This window comes from Castanea sativa, chromosome 6, assembly GCF_040712315.1.
Source record: "Castanea sativa cultivar Marrone di Chiusa Pesio chromosome 6, ASM4071231v1".
NCBI lineage: Eukaryota > Viridiplantae > Streptophyta > Magnoliopsida > Fagales > Fagaceae > Castanea > Castanea sativa.
The window spans coordinates 4,745,444-4,769,777 of NC_134018.1; the positions used below are offsets into that span (position 1 = coordinate 4,745,444).

The 24,334-nt window shown below is 33.7% G+C and overlaps 2 protein-coding genes across 4 annotated transcripts; one reads left to right on the forward strand and one right to left on the reverse strand.

The window, feature by feature from the left end:
- Window positions 1–3,942: 3,942 nt before the first annotated feature.
- Window positions 3,943–5,828, reverse strand: LOC142638870 (uncharacterized). 2 transcript variants are annotated; one of them, XR_012845077.1, is made up of 2 exons: window positions 4,715–5,237; window positions 3,943–4,518 (listed from the first exon to the last, which is right to left on the reverse strand). XR_012845077.1 is itself a non-coding variant. In XM_075812938.1 (2 exons), the coding sequence occupies exons 1-2, from the start codon at window positions 5,745–5,747 to the stop codon at window positions 4,172–4,174; spliced, it is 381 nt and encodes a 126-aa protein (XP_075669053.1). In that variant the 5' UTR covers window positions 5,748–5,828; the 3' UTR covers window positions 3,943–4,171. The 2 variants fall into 2 exon arrangements, 1 of the variants encoding a protein (XP_075669053.1); XM_075812938.1 differs by lacking the exon at window positions 4,715–5,237 and adding an exon at window positions 5,714–5,828.
- Window positions 5,829–6,122: 294 nt separating this feature from the next.
- On the forward strand, window positions 6,123–12,784 carry LOC142641354 (mitochondrial import inner membrane translocase subunit TIM50). 2 transcript variants are annotated; one of them, XR_012845389.1, is made up of 11 exons: window positions 6,123–6,536; window positions 7,445–7,533; window positions 7,750–7,786; window positions 8,939–9,000; window positions 9,107–9,220; window positions 9,538–9,642; window positions 9,761–9,859; window positions 11,594–11,753; window positions 11,885–11,987; window positions 12,139–12,277; window positions 12,432–12,784. XR_012845389.1 is itself a non-coding variant. In XM_075815769.1 (10 exons), the coding sequence occupies exons 1-10, from the start codon at window positions 6,221–6,223 to the stop codon at window positions 12,182–12,184; spliced, it is 1,131 nt and encodes a 376-aa protein (XP_075671884.1). In that variant the 5' UTR covers window positions 6,123–6,220; the 3' UTR covers window positions 12,185–12,784. The 2 variants fall into 2 exon arrangements, 1 of the variants encoding a protein (XP_075671884.1); XM_075815769.1 differs by having other exon boundaries at window positions 12,139–12,784.
- Window positions 12,785–24,334: the final 11,550 nt, after the last annotated feature.

Consider the following 24,334-nt stretch of genomic DNA (forward strand, 5'->3'; position numbering starts at 1 on the left):
GGGTGCGTCTGAAACAGAGAACTTGGCAAGTTGAAGAGGTTGTTCAGCGGGCTTTAGAGCTTTTGCGTGAATTCTGGGATGTGTAGAAGAAGGGTAATCGGGTAGTTGATCACAGTGAGGATCTTCGGTGGAAGCCGCCTGATTCTAGCCAATATAAAGTCAACTTTGATGGTGTGTTATTTGTTGATCAAGGTAGTGCAGGCATTGGAGAAGTTATTCGTGACTGGGAAGGGCAGGTTATTGCGGCTTTAAGTGAGAAAGTGAGGCACCCTGGTTCCGTGGATTTGGTGGAGGCTCTAGCAGCGCGTCGAGCAATCAGCTTTGCCAAAGGGCTTAGCATTAATCAGATGGTGTTTGAAGGTGATTCTTTGCGGGTTATCCAGACAATTAATGAAGCTAGACCAGTCCATACCATGTATGGTCATATTGGTGAGGATATTAGATTCCTATCTTCTTCTGTGAGGTGTAGTTTTTTACGTGTTAAGCGTAAGGGTAATAGATTAGCTCATGCCCTCGCTCGTAGAACAGTTTTTTCTGCTAATTTTGATGTGTGGTTAGAAGATCTACCACATGATTTGGATGATATTTTTAAGTTTGATTTACCGTAATAAAGTTTGACTTACCTTTTTTCCAAAGAAAAAAAAATACTAAGATGTTATCAATTTTTAATATTTATGAAGATTTTAATTTTGGGAAAAAAATTAATTATATCGTTTTTAAAATGGTATTTTAAAGAAATTGATTAAAATATGATGTCATTCTATCATCTTCTCATAGCGGAGCACTAAATAAATGAATAAGAATATTTATTCTATTTCAACTTCGTATATTCTTTGTAATATTGATTTCTTATTACAGGTACCAAACGATACCCTAAATACTAGCAGGCTAGCAGCAAATAGTTATATATGCCTTCATAAGTTTCTCATGAAAAGAATGCTGCTACTAGATTGGTACTTAGTTTTGTGAATAGATGCAGCCATTCAGGAATCAAATGACAACCTTTTTTGAGTAGAGCCATATTGAAAACTGCTGTAAAAAGTCTAACAAAAATGAATATATTTTTGCACAAGAGAGAGGGATGCTTAATGTTAGAAAATAGATGCCATATATTTATTATTTACACAACCATAGTAAATGTCTTTTAATAACTACTACAGTTATTAAATAATTCCTATTTAGAATAAAATAAAAAAGACAAAAAATTAAATTTTTGCTTGCATTATATGGATTACCAAATAATTAGTTCTTGATAAATGATGCCATTATTACCAAAACAAAAATATATAGAAAGCCTTGTAATATATATAATATGACAAAATTTAGTTACAAAATTAGTTTTAACCTTAAGCTACAACCTTACTCAATATTTTTTTATTAGTGGTGAATTTGACAAATCCAAGTGATACCATAATGGGGATAGAAGTGTGCAATAGATTAAGATATTTAAAGTAAAATACTTGAAGGAGCTAGTAAGAGGTCTTAGAAAAATACTAGTAATAGGGCCAAATTGTGTCCACCAACAGCTGAACCACAAAGGAAGCTGAGAATTGAAATCTTTATCAAACTCAACAAACCAAGAGTGGGTCATAGTAGCATCTTTGTGTAGCATGAACTTAAACCATGCATGAATATAATCATGGTATGAATATGGAATAGTTGAACCAAGTAAAAGTTTTGTAGAAGAAAGACGCAGTCCCCATTTTTCTTCAGTAACAACAATGAGGATGAAAACACTATCGTTAATAATTTTTGATTTATCAATCTTATCAGGTTTGGATTTGATAAAGACCAATTTTTTATAAAACAGGATAGCTGAGTAACAATTTAAAATTTTACCATTGTGTTTGGGTATCCAGTGGAAGTTTAGAAGAAAATAATATGTAGCAAGTTTAAGAGGGTCTTTGATCATAGCTCTGTTGGGTTCTATGGAAAACAGGTTTTGGAAATATTGTTTTTTAATATATTGAGAAGCATTGAAGTTTTTGGAGAAAGTGGCTTTAACAGGATGGTTGGCAGGGACCATAGCATATGGATCATAAAAGGATGCTAACACAGTGGAGTAGTTTGGTCTAGGAATAGTACCCAGGGTAGTAAAATGGTTAGCAATGTCAACAGAGGAAGTAAGTTCTTGTTTAGCAAGTTGTTTAGTAGTATCTATAGCAGAGTGTTTGTCTTTGGACCTTCTACTTGCTATTGTGGCACTGAAGGAATTCACGGGTAAGAAATTCAAGGATAACATTTTCAGAACCTTTAATGTATTCAATATCAAAAAAAAAAAAAACTTAAAATAGCTTGCCATTGAGCAAAACTATGTTTTAAAAAAAGCAATATTTTCAACATATTTTTATATAACATATTTAGCACTTTTGCAATCAATGCATAACAAAAACTTTTGATTTAGCAACTCACTTTGAAATTTGGAGATGCATAGCACTATAGATAAAATTTCTTTTTTTTTATAGCACTATAATTTATTTGTGTAGTATTCCAAACTCCTAAATGAAAATGAAGAATTTTTTTGGATGAGTCCGATGAAACAAGTTGTTTTAGAATACCTCCATAACTAATGTCAGAGGCATCAGTTTCAACAATTTTTAAAGCATTAATAGTAGGGATACCAAAACAAGGCAAAATTTTTACATGAGACTTGATTTGTTTAACAAGAGAAGTATGAGTATCAGACCAAGGAGGTGGATTATTCTGTAATCGATCGAAGAAAGGTTTACATTATTTCCTCAAGTCCTTATAAAACTCAGCAATGTAGTTCAAAGACCCAAGGAATCTTTGTAACTGCATTTTATAAATAATGACATCAGAAAATTTATCAGCAAATTGAATGACTCTGTCAATGGGATGAATTTGTCCTTCAGAAATGTCATAGCCAAGGAAACGAACTTTTGTTTGAAATAGTTTTATTTTCTTTGCAGAGACAACAAGGCCATTATGTTTGATGATATCAAGAAATGTATATAAATGTTTCCAATGTTCATCAATGAATTTGGAATAGACAAGGACATCATCAATGTAAACAATGGTGAAATGACTGAAGGAATTGAAGATATCATTCGTAATGTTCTGGAATTCACTAGGGGCATTCTTAAGGCCAAAAGGCAAAACATTCCACTCATAATGTCCAAAGGGAGTGGTGAAAGCAATCTTGTACTTATCAGTTTCACATATTTGGACTTGCCAAAACCCATATTTCATATCAAAATTAAAGAATATGACAGCATCACTTAACCTATGTACTAGGTCACTCTTATTGGGGATAGGATACCTAATCCATTCTAAAACTTTGTTCAAAGGTTTGTAATTGATAACTAGATGAGGAGCCCTTCTTTCAATTTCAACATTCTTTTGAACATAGAAGGTAGCACAAGACCTGGGGGATTTGCTATTCCTAATTAGTTTTTTAGCAAGCAAATCGTGAATTTCCATTTTACAAAATTCAACAGTTTCAACGTTCATTTGAATGGGACAAGCTTTAGTAGGAATGTTCTTTTCATTAAAATCTTTAACATATGGTAAATTAATAATATGCTTTTTCCTATGTCAAAAAGCGTTGGGAATATTAGAACAAACATCGTTAATCAATACCTTATGAAAATTATCAATTTTGGATTGTAATAATTTATTGGAAAGTTGTTCAGCAATCTTCTTATATCTAACTTCTTACTTAAGAAAACTTAGAGTTTGGTTTTAGCATGAATCAGGTTTAAAGAATAATCAGTATCAATATATATATATATTTAAGCCCACTACTCACTCAGTCTAATACCTAAATAAAAAATAAAAAAGATGTACATCTAGATTGACAAAATTCTTCTAAAAAAAATTTGACAAAAAAATTACAATATGAAATCTGATTTTAATATTTCTAACTACTGTAATATCCAAAGCATTGAATGGTCGTTTAGCATCAAAATAGCGCACCAATTATACGTATAAGATAACTTCTGAATTCTGATCATAGCTTAGAATACATACTTAAAGAGTCGAAGTACAACAAATTCCAGAGTTAACCACCTACAGACTCTGCTACAAAATCCCTCAGAAAATAAATTTATAACACATACAACCTAATAGTAGAACAAATAACAATCACTGTCATCTTTTAGTCATAGCATATTGAATTCTAATATCATTAATGAAAGATAGATAACTAAAGCTAATTTGGCCAGACAAATGTTCCAATGGCAAATGACCTCTTTGCATCAAGTGCACCCTTAACAGTAAGTCCATATTCTTTGAGAACCATGTCCAACTTCCAGTCCTCCATCTTTTCATAATCTTCCTTTGTGTACCTTGGGTAATGAAGAGGCATTTCAAACCCATTTGCAGAGTCTTCCTTGCTAACTATAATCTGGGCAATTCCTTCTTCCTTCGAGTCTTTTGATTGAGTCTGCCCTTCATCTGAGCTTGCTGATATGTGGTTGCACTGCATGCTACCATTGTCCACAAGCCCCAATACTTGTGTAAATGCATAGCTTACAAACCATTTCAAAGAAGTCATCCCTAATGTCAAAAAAGAGATAAAAAATGAATCAAAATAACTCAAAGAGCTTTTAAGAGGAAAGTGTTCATAACAAGCTAGAGAAACCTACTGCTAGCATGAATATATATAGGTGTTTAGAAACTAAAATAGATGCATCAATTATGTGAAGGCCTTGAAAAAAATATCTTTGTTGCAACTTGCAAGAGATATCCTTACCATGGAGGCAAGCTCAAGCCATTGTCATATTAATTGCAGTAGTTGCTAGTCGCTTTTGATCTTTGAAATCACAACCACATATTGAGGCCAACAAAATACTTGGATATTTTAGCTATTGAGATGGTTTTCAAATATAGTTGCTTCTAGAGGCTTCACATTATGGATTTTGAAGGTATTATAAAATACAGGTGCTGGTACGAGCATGCTATTTAAGTGATGTGATAGAGCAAAAATTGAAGCCTAGAATGGATGGTTCTTTATGATGCGCCAATCAAAAAGTTAGGATGATTTCTAATGAGGAAATTTAGATGAATAAAGAAGTGATAATTGTAGGAGAAAGACCTAGAGTACACGACAAGAAAACCATAGGTGGATTTCTTATTTAGGCACTGTTGATAGATTTTGATTGCGAAATGATATGCCTCATGTCTTTTCAATTATTAAATGCAAGTTATGGTAGCTTTGTTTGTGGAACGATTGATAAAAAAAAAAATGCTCAGTAAAGTGCATAATAATAAATTCTGAATAGTTTTTGATCAATTTAGAATTCTAATTTGTAAAATTCAAAATTAGAGTTATTTCTTTCATATAGCTTGTGATTTTTGAAATACGGTTCAGGTTCTTTTCCATTCTCAATTCTAAAAGTTAAAATTCATGTTGAAGAAAAAAAAATTGAAATTAGAACCGACTTTATGTAGGCCCTCCATTAAAAAAAAAAAAAAAACTTTATGTTGGCCCTTTCTTGATGAAATCTTTGGACCGCCTTGAAGTTAGTCCAAGCTCTAAACTCTTTCAACAAGCCTAGTTCCTAGGGTCCCAAAATATTTGCTTTTTTATCAGTGAAAAACTACAGAGATTCATGTAAAACAATTGCAAACAAATCATGCTTTTAACTCTAACCCAGATTCAATTTTAACAATAAAATAGAATCAAGAATTAAAGGGCATCATTGAAAAGCAAAAAGAAAAAAGAAAAGAAAAAAAGATTCGAAAGTCATACCTGTTTCCATGTAATGTAGAAGTTCCAAATTCATTTTCTCTCTAGTGATTGATGTTGTTAATCACTCTTGACACAAGGTTGTCAAGAGTGATTTGAGAGATTAGTGAGATCCTGAGAACTAAGCACCTAAAATACAATACACCCTTTTCTTTATAGTTCTACAAATAAGGAATTCAATTAAAAAAAAAAAAAACCCTAGCTTGGGGGTTAAGAAATCGAATATTCTATATAGGGATACGTATAACTGTCCGAAAACCCAGCAGCAATGAGTCGGCGGAAACAAGAAAAGCCCAGAACCAAACTAAAACAAACAGTGAAATTCTAAATTCGAAAATTCTACTCTCAACTAGAACGACCTAAAACAGACTTCCAAACACACCTCCTCAAAACCCTCCAAAACCCCCAAATTCCCAAACACCCCCCATTCTCTCTCTCTCTCTCTGAGCCAAAAACCCTAGCTGAACCCTCGAAACCCCCAAAATTCGAAACCCTAGGAGATTTCAACCAATGTCGTCGGCGTTGATTCTCAGATCCCGCCTGGCCTCCTCGTTGTCGAAACGGTACATTCGCTTTCTCAGCTCCGACGTCGTTTCGGGGGCTCCCAAGGAGCCGTTGGCGCCTTCTTCTGCTTCCGTTGCTTCTGCTACTTCCACGGCTTCTTCTAGTGCTGGGAATGGTGGTGAGAGTGCTGCTGCTGCTGCTGCTGTTGCTGATCAAGCTCCTGTAGAGTCTTCGAGCAACAGTAAAGGTTGGAGGTTTTTCAAGTATGGTCTCATCGGAGCTCTCACCGGCGCCACCGCCACCGCCGGCTACGCCTCCTACGGTTCGTTTTTTTTTTTTTTTGGGGTTATACGGTGTCGTTTTGGTGTCTTCTAAGTTTTCGTTTTTTTTTTTTTGGGGTTATACGGTTCGTTTTTAGTGGTAAGTTAGATTTAGTGCTAAGGTGTTGTTTGTAGTGTTGGATGAAAAGAATTGAGAAAAATGGTTATTGGATAATTGGGGGTGTGGTTTTAATGCCCAAAAGGATTGCTTGGTTGGGCTTCTTTTTTTGGGAAGTGAATGTTTTTGCTTTGCCTTGGCTCTGGGTTTTCTTTTTTCTTTTATTTTATTCTGGTTTAGAGAAATGCTTAAGTTGAAAAATGATTAATTAAAGAATGGAGGAGTTGTTTTAGTCCCAAAATGGTTGTTTGGTTTGTGATTTTGTTTTAGAAATGAAGATTTTGGTTATGGTCTTGGTTTGGGAGAGTTAGGGAATGCTAATAATGTAGTGGGTGTTTTTTTTTTTTTTTTTTTTAAATTTTTATTATTTAAATGAGAGGTGATTGGGTTTTGAATGAAAGCGAGCATGAAATGATGATTGAATAATGGGGGTGTGATTTGGATCCCAAAAGGGTTGTTTGGTTTGTTTTTGTTGCTCTTGGAAGTAATGATTTTTTACTTTGGTTTTGGGTTAAAGAGCTAGGAAGTGCTTCAAGGATGCGGAAGTTCTTCGATTGGTCTCGCACATGGGGGTTCACTAATAGTACCTTAGTTGTGGAATTCATAGATGTAGCCTTTTTGCACAATTTTCTTATTTTTGTTGTGATTCTTTAGATTTCATTGTGTCCATTGTAAATAAAGTGATTATTTCTTATAAAAAAAGCTGGTAAATGCTAAATATGTTGTGGGGTCCATTCATTTGTTGATGAACGAGATAATGAGAAATGTGAAATTTTTGGGTTTATTCCGCAGCATACACTACGGATGAAATAGATGAGAAGACAAAGGCATTACGGGCATCAGCAAATTTGTCCATCGCAGAGGATGCGCCTGCTGTTGAAGTAAGTATCTCATGAGTGCTTTGTTCCTTGAAATTGGGTAGCTTCACCATTTACCTATCAAACAAAAAAAGAAAAGAAAATTGGGTAGCTTCACCACTTGCCTGTGGGTGTGTTCATTTGAATGCCTGTGCTCATGAGGTTGTTGGGTTCTAGTGTTTACAATTTTACATGAGATATCAGAGACTGAAATTTTGTCATCATCTTTTTATTGTGCAGAAATTTCAAAATTTTCTTTACTCTGCTGCAATGACAGGTAGGGTCCCTGAACTACTTTTCAGTTTGTGTCACTTTCAGATTATTACTTATTCTCCTTGTGTTTTGTTTATGTACTCCCCTAGCTGAGGTTTATGTTCTTTTCTGTTATGTTGTCTGTCACTGGATGAGTTAATTTTCAAATCATGCTGCAATGAATGTGTTTCTTGATTTATTTGCTCTCTCTCTCTCTCTCTCTCTCTTTTGAGGGCATTATTCAATTTAGTGCTCTTTGATTTTCTCTTAATAGATTATATTTAATCGTTTTATATTATTATTCAAAATTTAATGGTAATATATTAGGATAGATGCACTTATACATATATATGCTTAAGATATATTTAGAACAACCAGGTATAAAGATTCTGTGTAGATGATCACAGCTGTCAATAGTCAACTTTTCTTAGCAGTGGCAGAAGCAGCAACAGCAGGAATGCTAGTTTCCTTGTAGGTTTTTTGTCATTTGCTATACTGCGAGATATACTTCATTTGCATGTAGTAGCTTAGCTGGTTGTCTGGGTATGCTTTGCGACCATTGTAACCATAGCAAATGTCAGCCTGTTGAAACTTTATCATGTGAATCAGTTACATTTCTTTCTCACATTAGAGGAGTCGATTTTCTGTGAAAAGGCAAGATTTTTTGTGGATATTTAACATTTTTGTGGGATTGGAAACTTATTTCATATTTTTTGTTTTTGTTTTAAAGCTATGAAGAAAATCAGTAAACATCATCTTGACAACAATGATGTTACAGAAAGAGTATATTCAGCATGTTGTAGGCACCATTTCATTGTGAGTGTAGCTCCCACCCCAAAAAAAGGGGGGAGAGAGAGAGAGGAAAATCCTATGAGCTAGATATATTATGTCAATAATACTTAGAGGCCTAATCCTGATTAGCTTGTTCTTTGTCTACTTTAATAGCAAGTTAAGAATCCATATGGAACGAATTGAAGTAAATATCACGTGCTGTATGCCCATTCCTACATTGAGAAACTCAATAGAGTTTAGTTGGCACTTTTCACTAGTTGGTTTTGAGACTGCAGGACATGAATGAAGACTATTTTGATTGATTTTGAATGCCAAATCTGTCTGATCTGTCTGATTATAGCTTATGTTTGAATCTGATTGATTCCTTTTATCTCTAACATCTCAGTGCCTGCTAAAGCAACTGAACTTTACCTGGACCTGAGGAGGCTAGTTGAAGAGCAAGTTCAGGTTTGTGCCTAATTTTCATATGTGACTTTGGTCTTGCACAACTTATTCTCATTCTTTTTGTCTCCTTTCTTATTGTTAACCACAAATTCTTCTTACTCCATTACAGGGTTTTTCGGAACCATACGCAGAAAAGCTTCTTCCTGATTTGCATCCCGCAGAGCAACATGTTTTTACTCTTGTTCTAGACCTACAAGAGACCCTAATTCATTATGATTGGACGGTGAGGCCAGTAACCTTCTTTATTTATTTATTTAAAATTTTTGTAATTTTTTTATTAAAAAAAAATGGAAGCTCTTCAAGAAATCATTAAGATGGGTTGGCACTATCTTAAAATTATTTGATAGTTTTAGTTTACTCTGAATGCAATGTCATGATTCATGTGTTTTTTTTTTTTTTTTTTTCATTTTAGCCATATGTCTTTGTATTATATGAAGTGCCTCAGCTCTTAAAATCCTTCTCATTCTCAATTATGTATAAACGATTTGTTTGTTAAGTTGCTTAATGCTTATAAGATTTTTATCTTTGTGGTATGTAAAGCGAGAGAAAGGCTGGCAAACTTTCAAAAGACCCGGCGTTGATGCTTTCTTGGAACATCTGGCTCAGTTCTATGAAATTGTTGTGTATTCTGATGAGCAGAGTATGGTAATCTGATTATTCATTCCCCATTGTTGGTCGTTACTTTGCTCTTTTGTTATTAATTATTACCATTATTTCTTCTCAAAGTATAATTATTTATCTTGCTTTCTATGGGTATGTGCAGTTTGTAGACCCTGTTGTTGAAAGGCTGGATCCCAAGCATTGCATACGATATAGGCTATCTAAGGCTGCTACTAAGTACCAGAATGGGAAGCATTACAGAGTATGGCATTTTCAGCTTTTTGCCTATTTCCTCTTATTTGAAATTATTTGTTTGGAATTTTCAGCTTTTTTCCTATTTCCTCTTATTTTTATACTACTCAGTTTTTTTCTTTTTCCTTTTTTTGGGGGGTTTTTTGGTGAGAGGAGGGAGTTGGGTTGAACCTGTGACACATAGACAGGTGGCAATTGAGCTACAAGCCTATTGGCTCTTTTTTCCTTTTCATTTGTTGCATTGGAAGTGAAAACTTGATCTCAACATGTAATCATGGTTAGCCATGAGATATCATATATCACTTAAACAAATTGTAACTGATGAAAAATGAGTAATTCATAGCTTGTTAGTTGTAAATTGTCATCATTACAGTTTCTGGCGTTGAAAGTTTGACTTGATAATGCTTGGTGCTGGGCCTGGATTTTGCCATGCATATGATATAACCTGTTGAAAGGGGCCTCTGCCGTTTCAATTGGCTGCAACCTTAATAACTTAATTATGAGCAAAATTGGATTGCCATGTAATCAAATTTCTGCCCTTGATTTATCTCAATCATTTTGCTTAACCACGTGACCACGTCATTTCTTTGAACATTAAATTTGGATCTCTCTCTGTATTTCTAGAGTTGCCTATTGCTGCCATGTGGACGGCAGAGTTGAATATTAGGAGAGGTGAGTAGGTTTGTTCTTGTAACTTCAATTGCCTTCACCCTTCAACCTTCTCTCCCTCTTTCAAGTGCACAAGGTAATCATTACATTAGGGGTCTGTTTAGGATCTGCTTATTTTTCTAAAATTGAAAACTTATTGAAAACTTTTTGCTGAAAGCACTGTAGATAAAGTTAAAAGTTAGCTGAAATAGTATAATGGGATCCATGAATAGTATTAAAAAGTGCAGTGGGGCCTATGAGTAGTAGCAAAAATAAGCTGAATAATAAAATAAGCTGGTTTTTTAATTTGGAGCCAAACACACACTAGATTTAACATATAGTTGGGTGGCTTGAACTCTCTAATTCTTATATTGTGTTACTAGGGAGGTCCTTAGATGTCAATAGATCATTAATTAGCACTTCAAATTCCATTTGTTGTAATCTATCAATACTAGACATAAAAGTATAGTTGCAAACACAGGTGATTTACAAGTCCTAGAAAATGCTTTTGGTTATATGGGTCTTACAGCTGCAGGGGTAGATTTATGCCAGCTGCTTGTAGTTGGCCTTGGTAAGACAGTTATATACATGTGCGGACCTTTTGAAGCTTAGACTTGTGATGATTTTTTGAGTGATAGCTGTATATAGGTTGGAGGTCAAGATTTCATCTGTGAAAGAAGATGAACTGGGGTTAAGTTTTAACTTAGAGTTTGTTTAGGAATAGCTTATTTAGCTAAAACTGAAAACTTTTTGCTAAAGGTGTTGTAGATAAAGCTAAAAGTTAATTGAAATAGTTCAATGAGACCTATGAATAATGCCAAAAAGTGCAAGGGGATCCATGAATAGTAGCAAAAATAAGTTAAATAGTAAAAGAAGCTGCCCAATATAAACTTGTCACAAACGCAACCTTAGTTTGTTCTAAAAAAGCAAAATGACTGCAAAAATCAAATATGACATTCATATGGAATTAATTAATAACTAATCCATTGTGTATATTATACTTACAGAGAATCACATTAAGCAGTGAATCAATATTCATTCTGATGCTAGACCTGATAAAGAAATGCAGATAATAAGATGTAATTGCTTTTGGTAGGATCTTTCAAAACTTAACAGAAATCCTGCGAAGATTCTGTATTTGAGTGGCCATGCACTGGAAGGTTGCCTTCAACATGAGAACTGTGTTCCTATTAAGCCATGGAAGAAGAATGATGCAGATGATACAGCTCTTTTGGACTTTATACCATTTCTTGAATGTAAGCATTCTTCAATTTCTGTAATTATAATATATAACGAGACACTCTTATAGTGATTTTCATTATCATGTTTGTTGAATAAACCACTGACCTTGTGAAAATGCATCACCACCTGGTTGGTTTGTGTGCAGTTGTGGCCCGTACCAGTCCATCTGATATCAGACAAGTACTGGCATCATATCAAGGGTGCGAGATCCCATCAGAATTCATTAGGCGTTCTAAAGACTATCAGAGGTGAAAAGATATCTTCTTCTTTTTTTTTTTTTTTTTTTTTTTTTTGTGGGGGTGAGGATGTGTTCACAGAGAGAATTTTTTAGCTTGATCTGATGATAAAAGTTATTTGATTCTCACTTTTGATGCAAATGACATGTTAATGGTCATGTAGGCGAATGCAAGAACAGAAACAGCAGGGTCGTTTCTGGAAACGTTGAGGCCAGGATAATGTAAAAGCAGGTGAAGGAGAAACTGTAGGACTGGATTCCAGTTTGGGGTTAGAAGAAAAGTATAAGGCACTGTTATTGAAGGTATCAAGCAAATTTTCTTGCAAACCAAAGCCATTTCAGCCAATGATTTTGAACTGCATCATATAAATTCTGACTATAGAGTATGTATTTTTGTTTCACGGTAGTTGACCTCACATTTTTTGCATTTATATTTCTGTTCCTTGTGGGGAAACAGAATTTTGGCTTACAGCAATTGAAGTTTCTACATGTTCATAAGCTTATCCTGCAGAAGAAGAGGGTTGTAATTTAGTTGCTTGAAAAACGTGGTTTCTATTTACGATGCCTGCCAGCAACAAGAATACCCCGAACATTTTTTTTACAGAAATCAACATTGTTTGATGAATTTTACCTATTTGATATGCATATTATTTTTGTTTTGACTGGAACCAAGAGATGATCATAGTGAGCACCACTTCTATAGGTCATATGAAAGACAAGTGCCAACTATATATTGATTTAATGTAATTATTTACTGGATTGGAGCCAAGATATGATCATAATGAGCACCAACTTTATAGTTCATATGAATATTGAGCTCTAACTTTGTAGGTCATGATTGAAACTCTTTTTTGATGCCCAATTGGGTCTTCAATACCACTAATTATCATATGCATGGTGGACTTCATGTTAGGAGAGGCTTGTTGCATTTATCGGTAATAGGAGATACCGTCTACACAATATGAGAGGGAGGATGCATGTGCCGGAGGAATAAAATATCTTTTCACTCACTCCATGCTGCTTTATTGGTTTAGGTTCTCTTTCTTTCTGGTTAAGCCACTCTTTCTCCACATGTTAAAGGCTAATAGTCACTGTCCAAGACGACTTGAGATGTTACACTACATGTCTCTTTGGACCAACCAAAACAGCTTTGGGGCAAAGTTATTGGATATGGGTTCCATATTGGAATACTTTGTAGCTATCAAAAAATGTATGGGGCTTGGTTTGATGAATTTTCCTACTAATTCCTAGTAGTTTTCTACGAGCCTGACATGCTGAATGTGAATATTTGAATTTTCGAAGCCAAAACAATAACATCATTAACAACGAAATAGTCCCAAAACTATAGGGTCGGTTATGAATCTTTACAAACTAGTCGAAATCTTTTACAAGTGCAAAATAAATATCTCTAAAAAAAGGTTATTTATACTTTGCCAACATATGGATTGAATTCGATTTGTCTAATTTGATTTGGAAAAAATATACTTTGCCAACAAATGAGGTTGCTATTTTGCTTTTTGAGCCTAATTTTCCAAAAAACGTGTTACAAATGAACATTTTGTTAATGATCTAGGGTTAACTTTTATTAAAGAATTAAAATTCATGCGGGTGTATAAGTGTTAACTTTTTGTAAGAAACTGAATTTGTTCCAAGTTCCAACCCCTAATAAGTGGTTGCAATGAAATTAAATAATTATGTAGCGATGCAGACATATTAACGTTGGGACGTTGACTAGCTTTGTCTTCGGTCTAATTGTAATTAGAGCACTAATTGCATCTTTTGCTCTGTCTTGAACTAGGAAGTAGGAATCAGTCACTCATGTTAACCACTCTGACTCACCTGTCTAACGAGAATGCAAATAGTTGAAATCACTATTCATAAGGGTCAATAGCATGCTGTGCACTCTCAGTTGATGCTTGTTTTAGTAAAATAAAGTTGATCAGAAATTAGACTAATCAATCAATCAATATCTATATCTAAAGAAGATACTAAAATTGGATTTGAATTTAGGTCTAATTTTGTACCGCGTGTTCTAAATTATTTTTTGTTTTCAAAAATTTCAACGTCCATTTTGAATTAATCACTTGATTTGTCTTAGACTTGCGGATAAGTGTTATGGCCTCAATAATAATATTTACCAATCTCAATACAATATTTTCAATCTCAATATAGTATTTATGACTATATGATCTTGCAAGAAGAGAACGTTTAGGTCGATTCCCTTTATCTATCGTCTATAATCATCATATATATTTATACATAACGAATTTTTTCTCTCAAAAACAATTTTCGATTCAACCTATTTTAAATATTATTCTTCACCAGTGCAATACCCTTTACAGGGTTTGAGTTCTCTTCCAAGGTTCACCTTTTTCTCTGCAATCTTCTTCTTCTTCTTCTTCTTTTTATTTTTTTAATTAATGACATCTATCAGTTTGTATGTACACATCAATCTAATTTTTGCAATTAAGTGGTATTGGGTATTTCCGTTGCATAGCATGTGCATAGGATATTTAAACCTTGGCTCAATTTAATGTTGAAGTGAAAAGTATTTTAATAATGAAGTTGGAATTATTAGTGGTATTACTGGCTTTTGATGGCTATTAACATCAATATCTTAATTTTGTACATACTCTTGGATGGGATAGTTTGATAGTTTGGACTTTGAAGTGGCTGTATTTTCAGGAAAAAGCAGTGGTTGCAAACAAAGAAGTCAATCTCGTACTGAAGACTGTACCGGTTTGGCCAGTGAAACAATATATTTTGGTACCGGTCAATACCGGTGTACCGTTTCGGGTTTACCGCTATTTTATATATTTAATATATATATATATATATATATATATATATTATAAACTAAATATTTTTGACAAAATAATAACAACTTAAAACTTAAAATTTGTTGTGAAAATATTATAAAAATATTGTAAATATAACATTTTTATTTTTGTTTTGCTACACGTATCTCAATTTTCAAGTACCACGTTTGCCAACAAATTATTAATAACTCCCCTTTTTTTTCACCTCCACTCTTCTTCTTTTACTTTTGCAATTTATCTTCTTTATTTTTTATCTTGATTTTATCTCCACCACATGATTACCTCCACTAAGTCTTTATCTTATTTCAAATTTCAAAAACAAGTCAATCACCTTACCTTTGGTCAGTCGTCAGTCATCACTTGGGCAGTGGGCACCAAAAGCAGAACTCTCAAAATATTTGAGAAACAGTGAGACATAAAACGAAGAAGAACATCAAATGAACACAGGCGTTCCAGAGACCATGAAGAAAAATGGAAGGCTAAGCAGAAAAGAGACCGAGATACGTGAAAGATGCATCAGATCATGAAATTTCTTGAGAAATTATCTTAGGTGAGTGAAAAAAATACAAAGAAATCTCCGTTTCTGTTTCGGGCCGTTATTCATTTTTCGCCCGAAATCCGGTATTTCGGCCGATACAACCGGAACACTCCCGGTATTTTCAGTATTTAAACCGGTACGGAATGAGACCTTTTCTGTACCGTTCCAGCCACCGGTACGGAATATATCGGTCGTACCGGCCGGTACAGTACGAAACCGACTACACTGGTTGCAAATAGGAAATAAGTGTGAACTTCAAACTCAAGAGCAACAAGAAGAGAGGTGTGAAAATGTTTCCTGTGTTGGGTCAGAGTCTTGTCCATTAGGAGTTAAACAACTACTCCCTTTTTTCCTAGATCAAAAGATGTATCTAGGTACTTCATGTTTGTGCTTTTGCTTTTAAGATTGGTTTTTTTTTTTTGGTTAATATAATTGGAAGGCATTGTATATGAACTTCTTAAGGCAATTTTCTCTTCTCCTAAATGATGTTGTGGACATATTTTTTCTGAGATAAAAGTTCTTATATATATGTTCCTTTCATTCTTGGGATATCTACTGCGCTACTAATCTATTAATGTTGCAGCTAAGAATTTTTCTCAATTTGCAATTCATCAGAGTTAATGTTGCATCTCTAGAGCAATTTTCATTGTTAAAGGATGTGTTTATTCACATTCTCTATTGCATTAACATTTTTATTTGATAGTTTTAGCACCAAAAAAAAAAAAACATTTGTATTTGAGACTCAAGAGACAAACCTGAAAATGAGTAAAATAAGCAAAGGAAGTACATCGTTCCTTGGAGTGAAGAATTCTATGGAGTAAGATCCATTGGCTTTGATTTGTTGTGTGTTTCTTTTATTTTGGAATCAATGATTAGTATGGTAGCGAATTTGGGTATCTTTTATTATTGTATACGCAGATCTGTGTAGTAGTAGAAGATTGAAAAAAATGACCTTTGGATAACCACTCTACACCATGCAATCTTCATGACTAGCCTAGCAACTAGGATGCCCAAAATGCAATATAAATTAAGTATTATATTTGTTATACAAATATTAACAACAACATTATTATTATTATTATTGATAGGGTACTGATTTTGCCTATCTCCAAGTCGTCCGTAAAGGTCGTCCGTAACCCGGCTAGGATTGTAAACACCCTCGGAAACCTACCTGCAACTACCTCGTCCAAGGAAGAAGCGCTCTGGACGAGATAAGCACTACCAGAGAATGGGGCGCTCGTCCAAAGTGCTGACAACCTCGTCTTGAAGGAATTTGTCTGTTAGACAAGACAGTCCCTGCGCATCTGCCAAAGTACACTCGACGAAGGAATTCCAGGACGAGGGTATCATACTTAGGAAAATCTCCGAATATAATGTGATAATTCCTTATCCCACGCATAACTGTCAGGTATCCGTTGTGAAATAGAAGCATAACTCCTAAACGGTTATGGCAGTTACGTTTAATCCTTGTGCCTCCTTGAATCCAGGGGAGGTTCCAGTATTCGATAACCGTCTATGAGAACATTATATAAACACTGATTCAGACAAAGCAAAGGTACGTTGATTTGACTCCCAAAAAGTTGGAACTCCAAAAATATAGAGAGAAAAACTAACTTTGCCATTGGAGGGTTTTTGGCCGGCAGCCCCGGTCACCTTTGATTCGCTTTTCTTTCTTTCTTCAGGCCATAGGGAGAGCAAGTGGTCATTTCAAGTCCGAAGCATCCAGCCTACTGATCTTCTTTGCATAATCAATTATTATTATTATTATTATTATTATTATTCAATACTTTTCATGAATAAAATGAATAAAATAATATTAACAATTTAATAACCTCAAAAATATTGACACAATTATTCAATTTTTTTTTCTTTTCTATTATAGTTCAATTTTACCGTGCATAAGCACGAGCTATAAGCTTAGTTTAATATAAAAATAGAGACTTCATGCAGGAGAGTACGTGGCATGTAGCGCACTCTATGAAAAGAATGGAAATACTCTTAACCCACGTTAGAGATAAGAAAAAATTTAAAAATAGTTCTTTACTTCTTTTTGTTCAATGTGTCAAGACAGCTTTTTATTACATTTTTTATTCAATATCTTAAGATTACTATTTGTTTATTTGAATAAATGTTTCAAGACTTGTCATCTCTCTCACACATAAGAAACTCTTTGCATTTCCATTAACCATTTTCACTTTTACTCCTTTATATATGTGTGTGTGCGCGCGCGCCCACAACTCTTAGTGTCATCCTATTACAAATGCACTCGGACTAAAAACAATTTCATTTACCTTCAATCTTTCAACGACATTTACATAGCTTCAACATTTTAGTATCATTTGATCTTAACCCGTATGAGTAGGCTATGACTAAGGAAGGGGGTTTGGATTTTTTATCCAATGACGGTAGCTTATAATTTTAATGTTGTAGTCAAACATCATGGATTTTGTGAAGGTTATAATTTACTTTGAGTCTTTCGGATTTTGGTTTGAGAAAGTCATAAATGTATTTTGTTTTAAATCTAAATAAAAATAAAATGAAATATTGTAATTGATTATTTGTGAAGTTATTTTTTTATGTATTTATTTTTATTTGGTGTTAGAACTTAGATTTCATAATTTGTAGATTTATTTGTATGTTTTTTTTACTGCTATTTTGTGTGGTATGAGTCATAGTGATAAATGCGTTTAAAGAAAAGGATTTTGAAGGTCAACTAAAGACAATTAAATTTTGATAAATAGATGTGTTTTTAGCCAATTTCTCTTTGTTTATTCACATTCTCTTTATATTGATACTTACAAATAATTTCCTTAATTTCATTGAGATAATGAATTGGTACTTGCAATTGAGGTCTCTACATTTGGTTGTGAGAATAGAGTTGTTGAGGAAGTGTTTGGGAGGTTGCTTAAATTTATGTAATTTTAGGATATAAAAGTATTTTATGCTTTAAATTTTTATTTATACATTTCAAAATCATTTAATCAGTTAAAAAAATAAAATCTACTTTTAACAATATATATTATAATATAAAATATTCTTATGGTGTTATACAATTTTTTGTAATAAAATATGAATTAAGAAAAAATAAAATTTCAAAGTATTCAACAATATTGTAGGCAAACATAAATATTATACAATAAAATAAGTATTATATGTAGGTCTTAATATATATATATATATATATATATATATATAAATGATTTCAAATGAAATTGTAAAATAGTCCACGTATCGCGCAGGACATCATCTAATTTTAGGCTAATTTTCGGTCAACTTTACTTTACACCTCTCTACTCCCACTTGAGCTCCTCCCCCCCCCCCCCCCTCTCTTAATCCAAAGATGCCATAACTATTCCATTAATTAGACCTATTTTTGTGAATCTTTTTTTTTAATCCCAAAATTTGGGTCATTTTGGAAAATTTAATGGGTATAGTATTAATAAATTTTCTAACATTTTTTTCTATGGGTTTTAGCATCGAATAAAAAATCAGGGTTTCAACACCGTCTACAATAAAACCAATTAGGGTCTTAACTCAATAATAATAAGCAATTATCATGGGGCGGACGTCATAGACAAAATTGAAAATCATCATAGTTTTTGTTAAAAATCTAAACTAGCATTTTTGTATATCAATTATTTTTACTCTAAATGGAAACGAAGATGACCCTATCTGGTCTAGTAACCCTTTTGTGGACCAAATTACGATATATAGGGCCAAAGTCAAATAATTATAATTTTTTTTTTGAGAAGGAACAAAAAAAAAAATTATAATTTAACATACTCTACTTTGCTCAAATGTAAATTTCTTTGCAGAGCCATATAATTGACTATAAATTTAGTTTAAGGAGTATTAATACAACTAAACCAAATTTTAAAGATGTTGGTACATTTTACCCAATATATGTACACACATTTATGTAATGATACAGCAAATATTAAGTGTAAATTGATACTTGTATCGTTTTTTCTCAAGAAAAAAGTGTTAGGTTCATCGGAATATAAGTTGAATTTCATTTGTTAAAGTATTCAAGCACTTGATTTGTTGTTTGAAATCTATAACTATTATCCTTTTATATGATGAAAAATAAAAATACAGAAATGAAGAACTGAATTTATTTTAGTGTACTCCCCAAAATTCCTAGAGCATTTTGAAAGCTTTGGCGTGGGTGGAGTTCTTAGTCTTGTGCTGCTAGCTCAAGTTTACTTTGAATTATTTAATGTCAGTGACAAGAACTCTTTGTCTCTTAAAGAAGGTTCTTGGTGAATTCAATCCATCTTTTAGTTATAGGTTTTTGAAAGTTAATTGACTTGTGAAACTTTTCGTCTCTTAAAAAGAAGCTTCATGATCCTAAGCCGGTAAGACAAATTTTGTTGTCTTAATCGATTGTTGCGATTGTTGTTACAAGTTTTGATGACATGGTCCTCCGTTTTAAAGTACCTTTATGAGTGGTAAAGTCATAGAAAGAAAATGGCTTACATCATGAGAGAATGCCACCAATTCTTTTTTTTTTTTTAAATACAAGATAGAATTTCTACTCTAACTTAATTTAAGTGTATATGTGTAGGAAGCTCTCTCCTAAAAACTTGAACTCCGACCTTTTCTCCCCACATTCCACAAACTCTTATACCTGCGAAGTGACCATCGTACCAAGGACGTACAATGGTAAATGCCACCAATTCTAAAATGGCTTACATCGTCTTGTCTGCTAGATCAGCATAATATATTAATTGTTGCTCTCCTAACGTCTGCTAACGCCGTTAGGTTTGTGCAAATTGAAATTTTAAATTTAAACAAAATATTTGAGGTCCATTCCTTCATCTCCTCACCCACGAGTTCCCCTCTCCCTCTCTCATGAATGGCCGCTCAAGTATCATGATCTGTTCCTCGCTCCCTCTCTCATCTACCTTAACATCGTGGCCATTCACTATGTGGCCACCTTGCTATTGCCAGCATTGGTTTGGCTTGTTCTTTGATGCCCGCCATTGGTTTGGTTTGACTTGTTCTCTGATGCCATTTCAGTTATAGTTTAAAACGAAAACCGATCTAGCCAAAGCAGTGTGTTTCTTTTCTGAGTCCTGGGTCTCAACAACATCTCACTCTCTAGTCCGACTCAAGAACTCTCCAGACTCTTCTCTATGCGTATTTCCCTTATCTAAACTATAGCTCTAGACCCATTGTTGAGTGCAATTTTTTTTTTTTTAATTTGTAGAAATTTCATATATACATTACAAGAAAATCATCATTAATGATTTAAATTGCATATTTTTGAGGTTTAGGTTGCAATGTGATTTGGATTTGCAATTTTGGGTGTTGCAGTTATTGTTTTGATATGTATACTTGTAATGTAAGTTGTTTCTTAGGCACAATGAGCTAGCTCTTGGTCACTTGATACCACAATACAAATAGATCTCATTACCTGCACCCTTGTGTCCAACTTTCTGAGACAGATCAATAAATGAAACAAAAAGCTGAGTAAATGGTATTGGCTTAATTACCAATCCTTAAGATGCATTAGGAAATATATATAGGTATACAACACATGCAGTACTTTGGTTACAACAGAAATTCCTAGATAGAGGCCGAGGAGCCAAGGGTAAAATACAACAAAGGCGAAGGATAAATTACAACTAAACAGGTTATGTGATAACTATAGGAACATTTGAATTTTGAGCAGCAACATGATCTTTAGAAAGTGGCTTGGCATTATCTTCAATGAGCAGCAAACGTGATCTTTAGAAAGTAGCTTGGAATTATCTTCAGCCATATCTAAATCCATATCAGTTATCCTAACAATAAACACATACATTGGTTGGATTGTAAAATTTTTAGTTTCTTTGGGTGAAGTATTTGCTATCTTTCAGTGAATCTATAATTGCTTTAGTAGTTTTTTTTTTTTTCAAGCCTTTCTGTACTTGTGAGATTATTACTGGAATTAGCAAGTTAATATTCCACACACGTAAAACATCAAAAGGAGTTGTCGTGTTAGGATGATCTAAATCAAAAACAAATTTCAGGAATCCTTATTTTTGGCTGAATAAAAAATGCAGTAATTCTTGAAGAGCCCTGCAGGTAGGTATACAAGTTGTAATTTAGTCTAAACTTCTTGTGGCTTTTGTATTCATGTTAATGTGATGCTGAGATAAGTTGATGGAATTTATTATCCTATATTATGTCAATTAAACATTTTTTTTTCACTTTTCTTTTGTCATTTCTATTTGGATTGTGTTGTGTACTATCAATCTTCGTAGAGACTGCCAGCAATAAGAGAATGCCACCTAATTGAGCATAATAATTGTTGCTCTCCTAACGTTTGCTAACGCTATTAGGTTTGTGCAAATTGAAATTTTAAATTTAAACAAAATATTTGAGGTCCATTCCTTCATCTCCTCACCCATGAGTTCCTCTCTCCCTTTCTCATGAACGGCTGCTCAAGTATCATGATCTATTCCTTACTCCCATTCTCATCTCCCTTAACATAGTGGCCATTCACTATGCAGCCACCTTGCTATTGCCACCATTGGTTTGGCTTGTTCTTTGATGCCCGCCATTGGTTTGGTTTGACTTGTTCTCTTATGCCGTTTCAGTTATAGTTTTGAAAACCGATCTAGCCCAAGCCGTGTGTTCCGGCTTCTTTTCCGAGTCCTGAGTCTCAACAGATAGATTGAGCTTCATTTCTACTACTCAAAAGAAATTAATAAGGGAAAAGAGATATATATTCAAACACTTTCCCTAGCTTAAAGCCACCGACCAGTGATTTGGGATGGGTCATTGAAGTGGGAGGCACAACCATGGCTACCAACTATGATTTTCTTCTTTCTCCAGTAAGTTTGATACTTGAATTTAGTTCATTGGTTTATTTCATTGAATTTTCTTTATCTTTTCCCTCTATTCTGGTTGTGAATTAGGAAATCTTGATTGCTAATGGTGGTGGATGTTGTGGTTGATGGTGGCATTTAGGTAGGTAGGGATTGCCAATTGAAAATTTTGAGAGCCTTTTCCATGCAAGTCAAATGTGTGCAAATGTTTTTAATAGGATTTTAAAAATGCAAACCAAGACTAGAAAGTAAATTGTTCTCCCTTAAATGTTTTTAGCTAAAAATGTTTTCCACTGATAAATACTTTTCCTTTGAAAAGTATTTATACTGGAACAAATGCAACCTTTGCTCTAGAGGAAAGAAAAAACTATACAATTAATCTTTTCAATTAAAACATAGAATACCTAAAAATTGAATTAAGTTGACATTTCAGTCAGTTTAAACAAAAAATTAAATTGGATCCTCCTTTTCCTATACAAATTGAAAAGTCTCCTGAACATTACTATCGGTTGGGTTGTCATGCATCTTCTTCCTACGATGCAATTGATTATAAAAAAAAATAAAAGAAAAAGAATAATGCAATTTGTAATCTATCTGCCATCAAGAAGAAATTTCAACCGTGAAAGCCCCATCTTGGACCCCATATAATTAAGAAGACAAAGATCTTCTAATATTATATGCAGAATTCCTATTACTAATACAAGTCCATAGATGGACTTCATAGTGACATCCAAGTGTGATTCTTCAAAATTTTATTTGTTTCCGGTCATTGTAGTTCATTGATTCCTTTTCTGATTTAGCTGAAAGAGATTTTAGTACAAAAAAAAAAAAAAAAAAACTAGTAAAATGATATGATATAAACTCAAAAAATCATGTGAAAAAAAAAATTAATGTTTTTATTAGATGACTTATTTTCCGTCAAAAAAAATTTCTCTAAAAAAAAAAAACACTTGTTTTATTAGTGTAAAATAACATTTCAAATGTGTTATATCATATGTATTCCAAAAGTTCCTAAGAGCATTCGCATCCCAAATCTTCAAACTATTTTATTTTACCATCTCAAAACCTACTTTATCATTTATACAATACCATTTTACAATTCACCCAGCATCCTAACTTTTATTTTCCTATTCTACTCATTAAAATAATATGTCTCCACAATAAATTTTTTTTTGTTTTTGTTTTTTCCCAATTTTCTCCTCCACACACATATGTACCTTCCCTTAACCTCTCGCACTGAGCCTCCACTGGCTAGTCACCACCATCACGCCTCCACCATGCCCACCACACCACCATTGCCCACCAAAATCCCATCAAAACAAATACCCATATTAAAAAAAAAAAAAAAAAAACCCAATGTCACAACAGAAGGAAAAAAAAAACGCAAAACCCAGAAGAACCAGAGTCCAACCATGCGGAATCAAAAATCCAATCAAAGTCTAACCAATTGGATTTACATCAGAAATCCATAGCAGAACCCATCGGAATCCACCCCATCTCCTTCACGCACGACCTCACCATGAGCCATGCCGATCTCCACCAAACCCATCACCAATTTGAGCAACCCAAAACACAGAAACCTAGAACACCAATAACCACAGAACTTGCTAACAAACCCACCTCTTCCTTTAAGCACTAGTCACAGAAAAAAAAAAAAATCACAGACCCATCGATCCATCGGCATGGAGGCCCAACCACTAGCACAAAGAGAGAGAGTGAGAGTTGAGAGCGTGCGATGAGAGATGAGAGAGATGAAACCGTGTGAAGCTTTAGCGACGGAGAGAGAGAGAGAGATGAGACCGTGTGAAGTGTCGTGTGAATGAGAGAGCAAACGAATAAAATATTATATTTTGTTTTAAAATTGAGCTACAGTGCGATTCTACATTTAGAATCGCACTGTAGCACAATTCCAAATATTTTTGCAATAGTATCCTTTTAGAAGTCCGAGTGCTGGAGGTTTTTTGAGGCTTTGATGCTAAATATGCCTACATATGACACTTACAAGTCTGGGTGTGAATGCTCTAATATGTAGCGATAATCAATACTAAGACCCTTGTCTTTTTTTTTTTATTAAATGTGTAGTTATCCAAACATATATAACCATATTAATGTTAAACACACCTATAAACATATATATTTTTTTAAGCATATTTATAAACATATTAGCAATGATAACTATTTTACT

What these genes read in the sequence shown, in the direction of transcription:
- LOC142638870 (XM_075812938.1), bottom strand. Translation starts at nt 5,747, where the DNA reads ATGAATTTGGAACTTCTACATTACATGGAAACAG. An exon ending in TCTACATTACATGGAAACAG is followed by an intron (nt 4,519 to 5,713) that starts GTATGACTTTCG and finishes TTTTGACATTAG; the next exon opens with GGATGACTTCTTTGAAATGG.
- LOC142641354 (XM_075815769.1), top strand. Translation starts at nt 6,221, where the DNA reads ATGTCGTCGGCGTTGATTCTCAGATCCCGCCTGGCCTCCTCGTTGTCG. An exon ending in AGAATGGGAAGCATTACAGA is followed by an intron (nt 9,860 to 11,593) that starts GTATGGCATTTT and finishes TGCTTTTGGTAG; the next exon opens with GATCTTTCAAAACTTAACAG. An exon ending in CTTTATACCATTTCTTGAAT is followed by an intron (nt 11,754 to 11,884) that starts GTAAGCATTCTT and finishes GTTTGTGTGCAG; the next exon opens with TTGTGGCCCGTACCAGTCCA.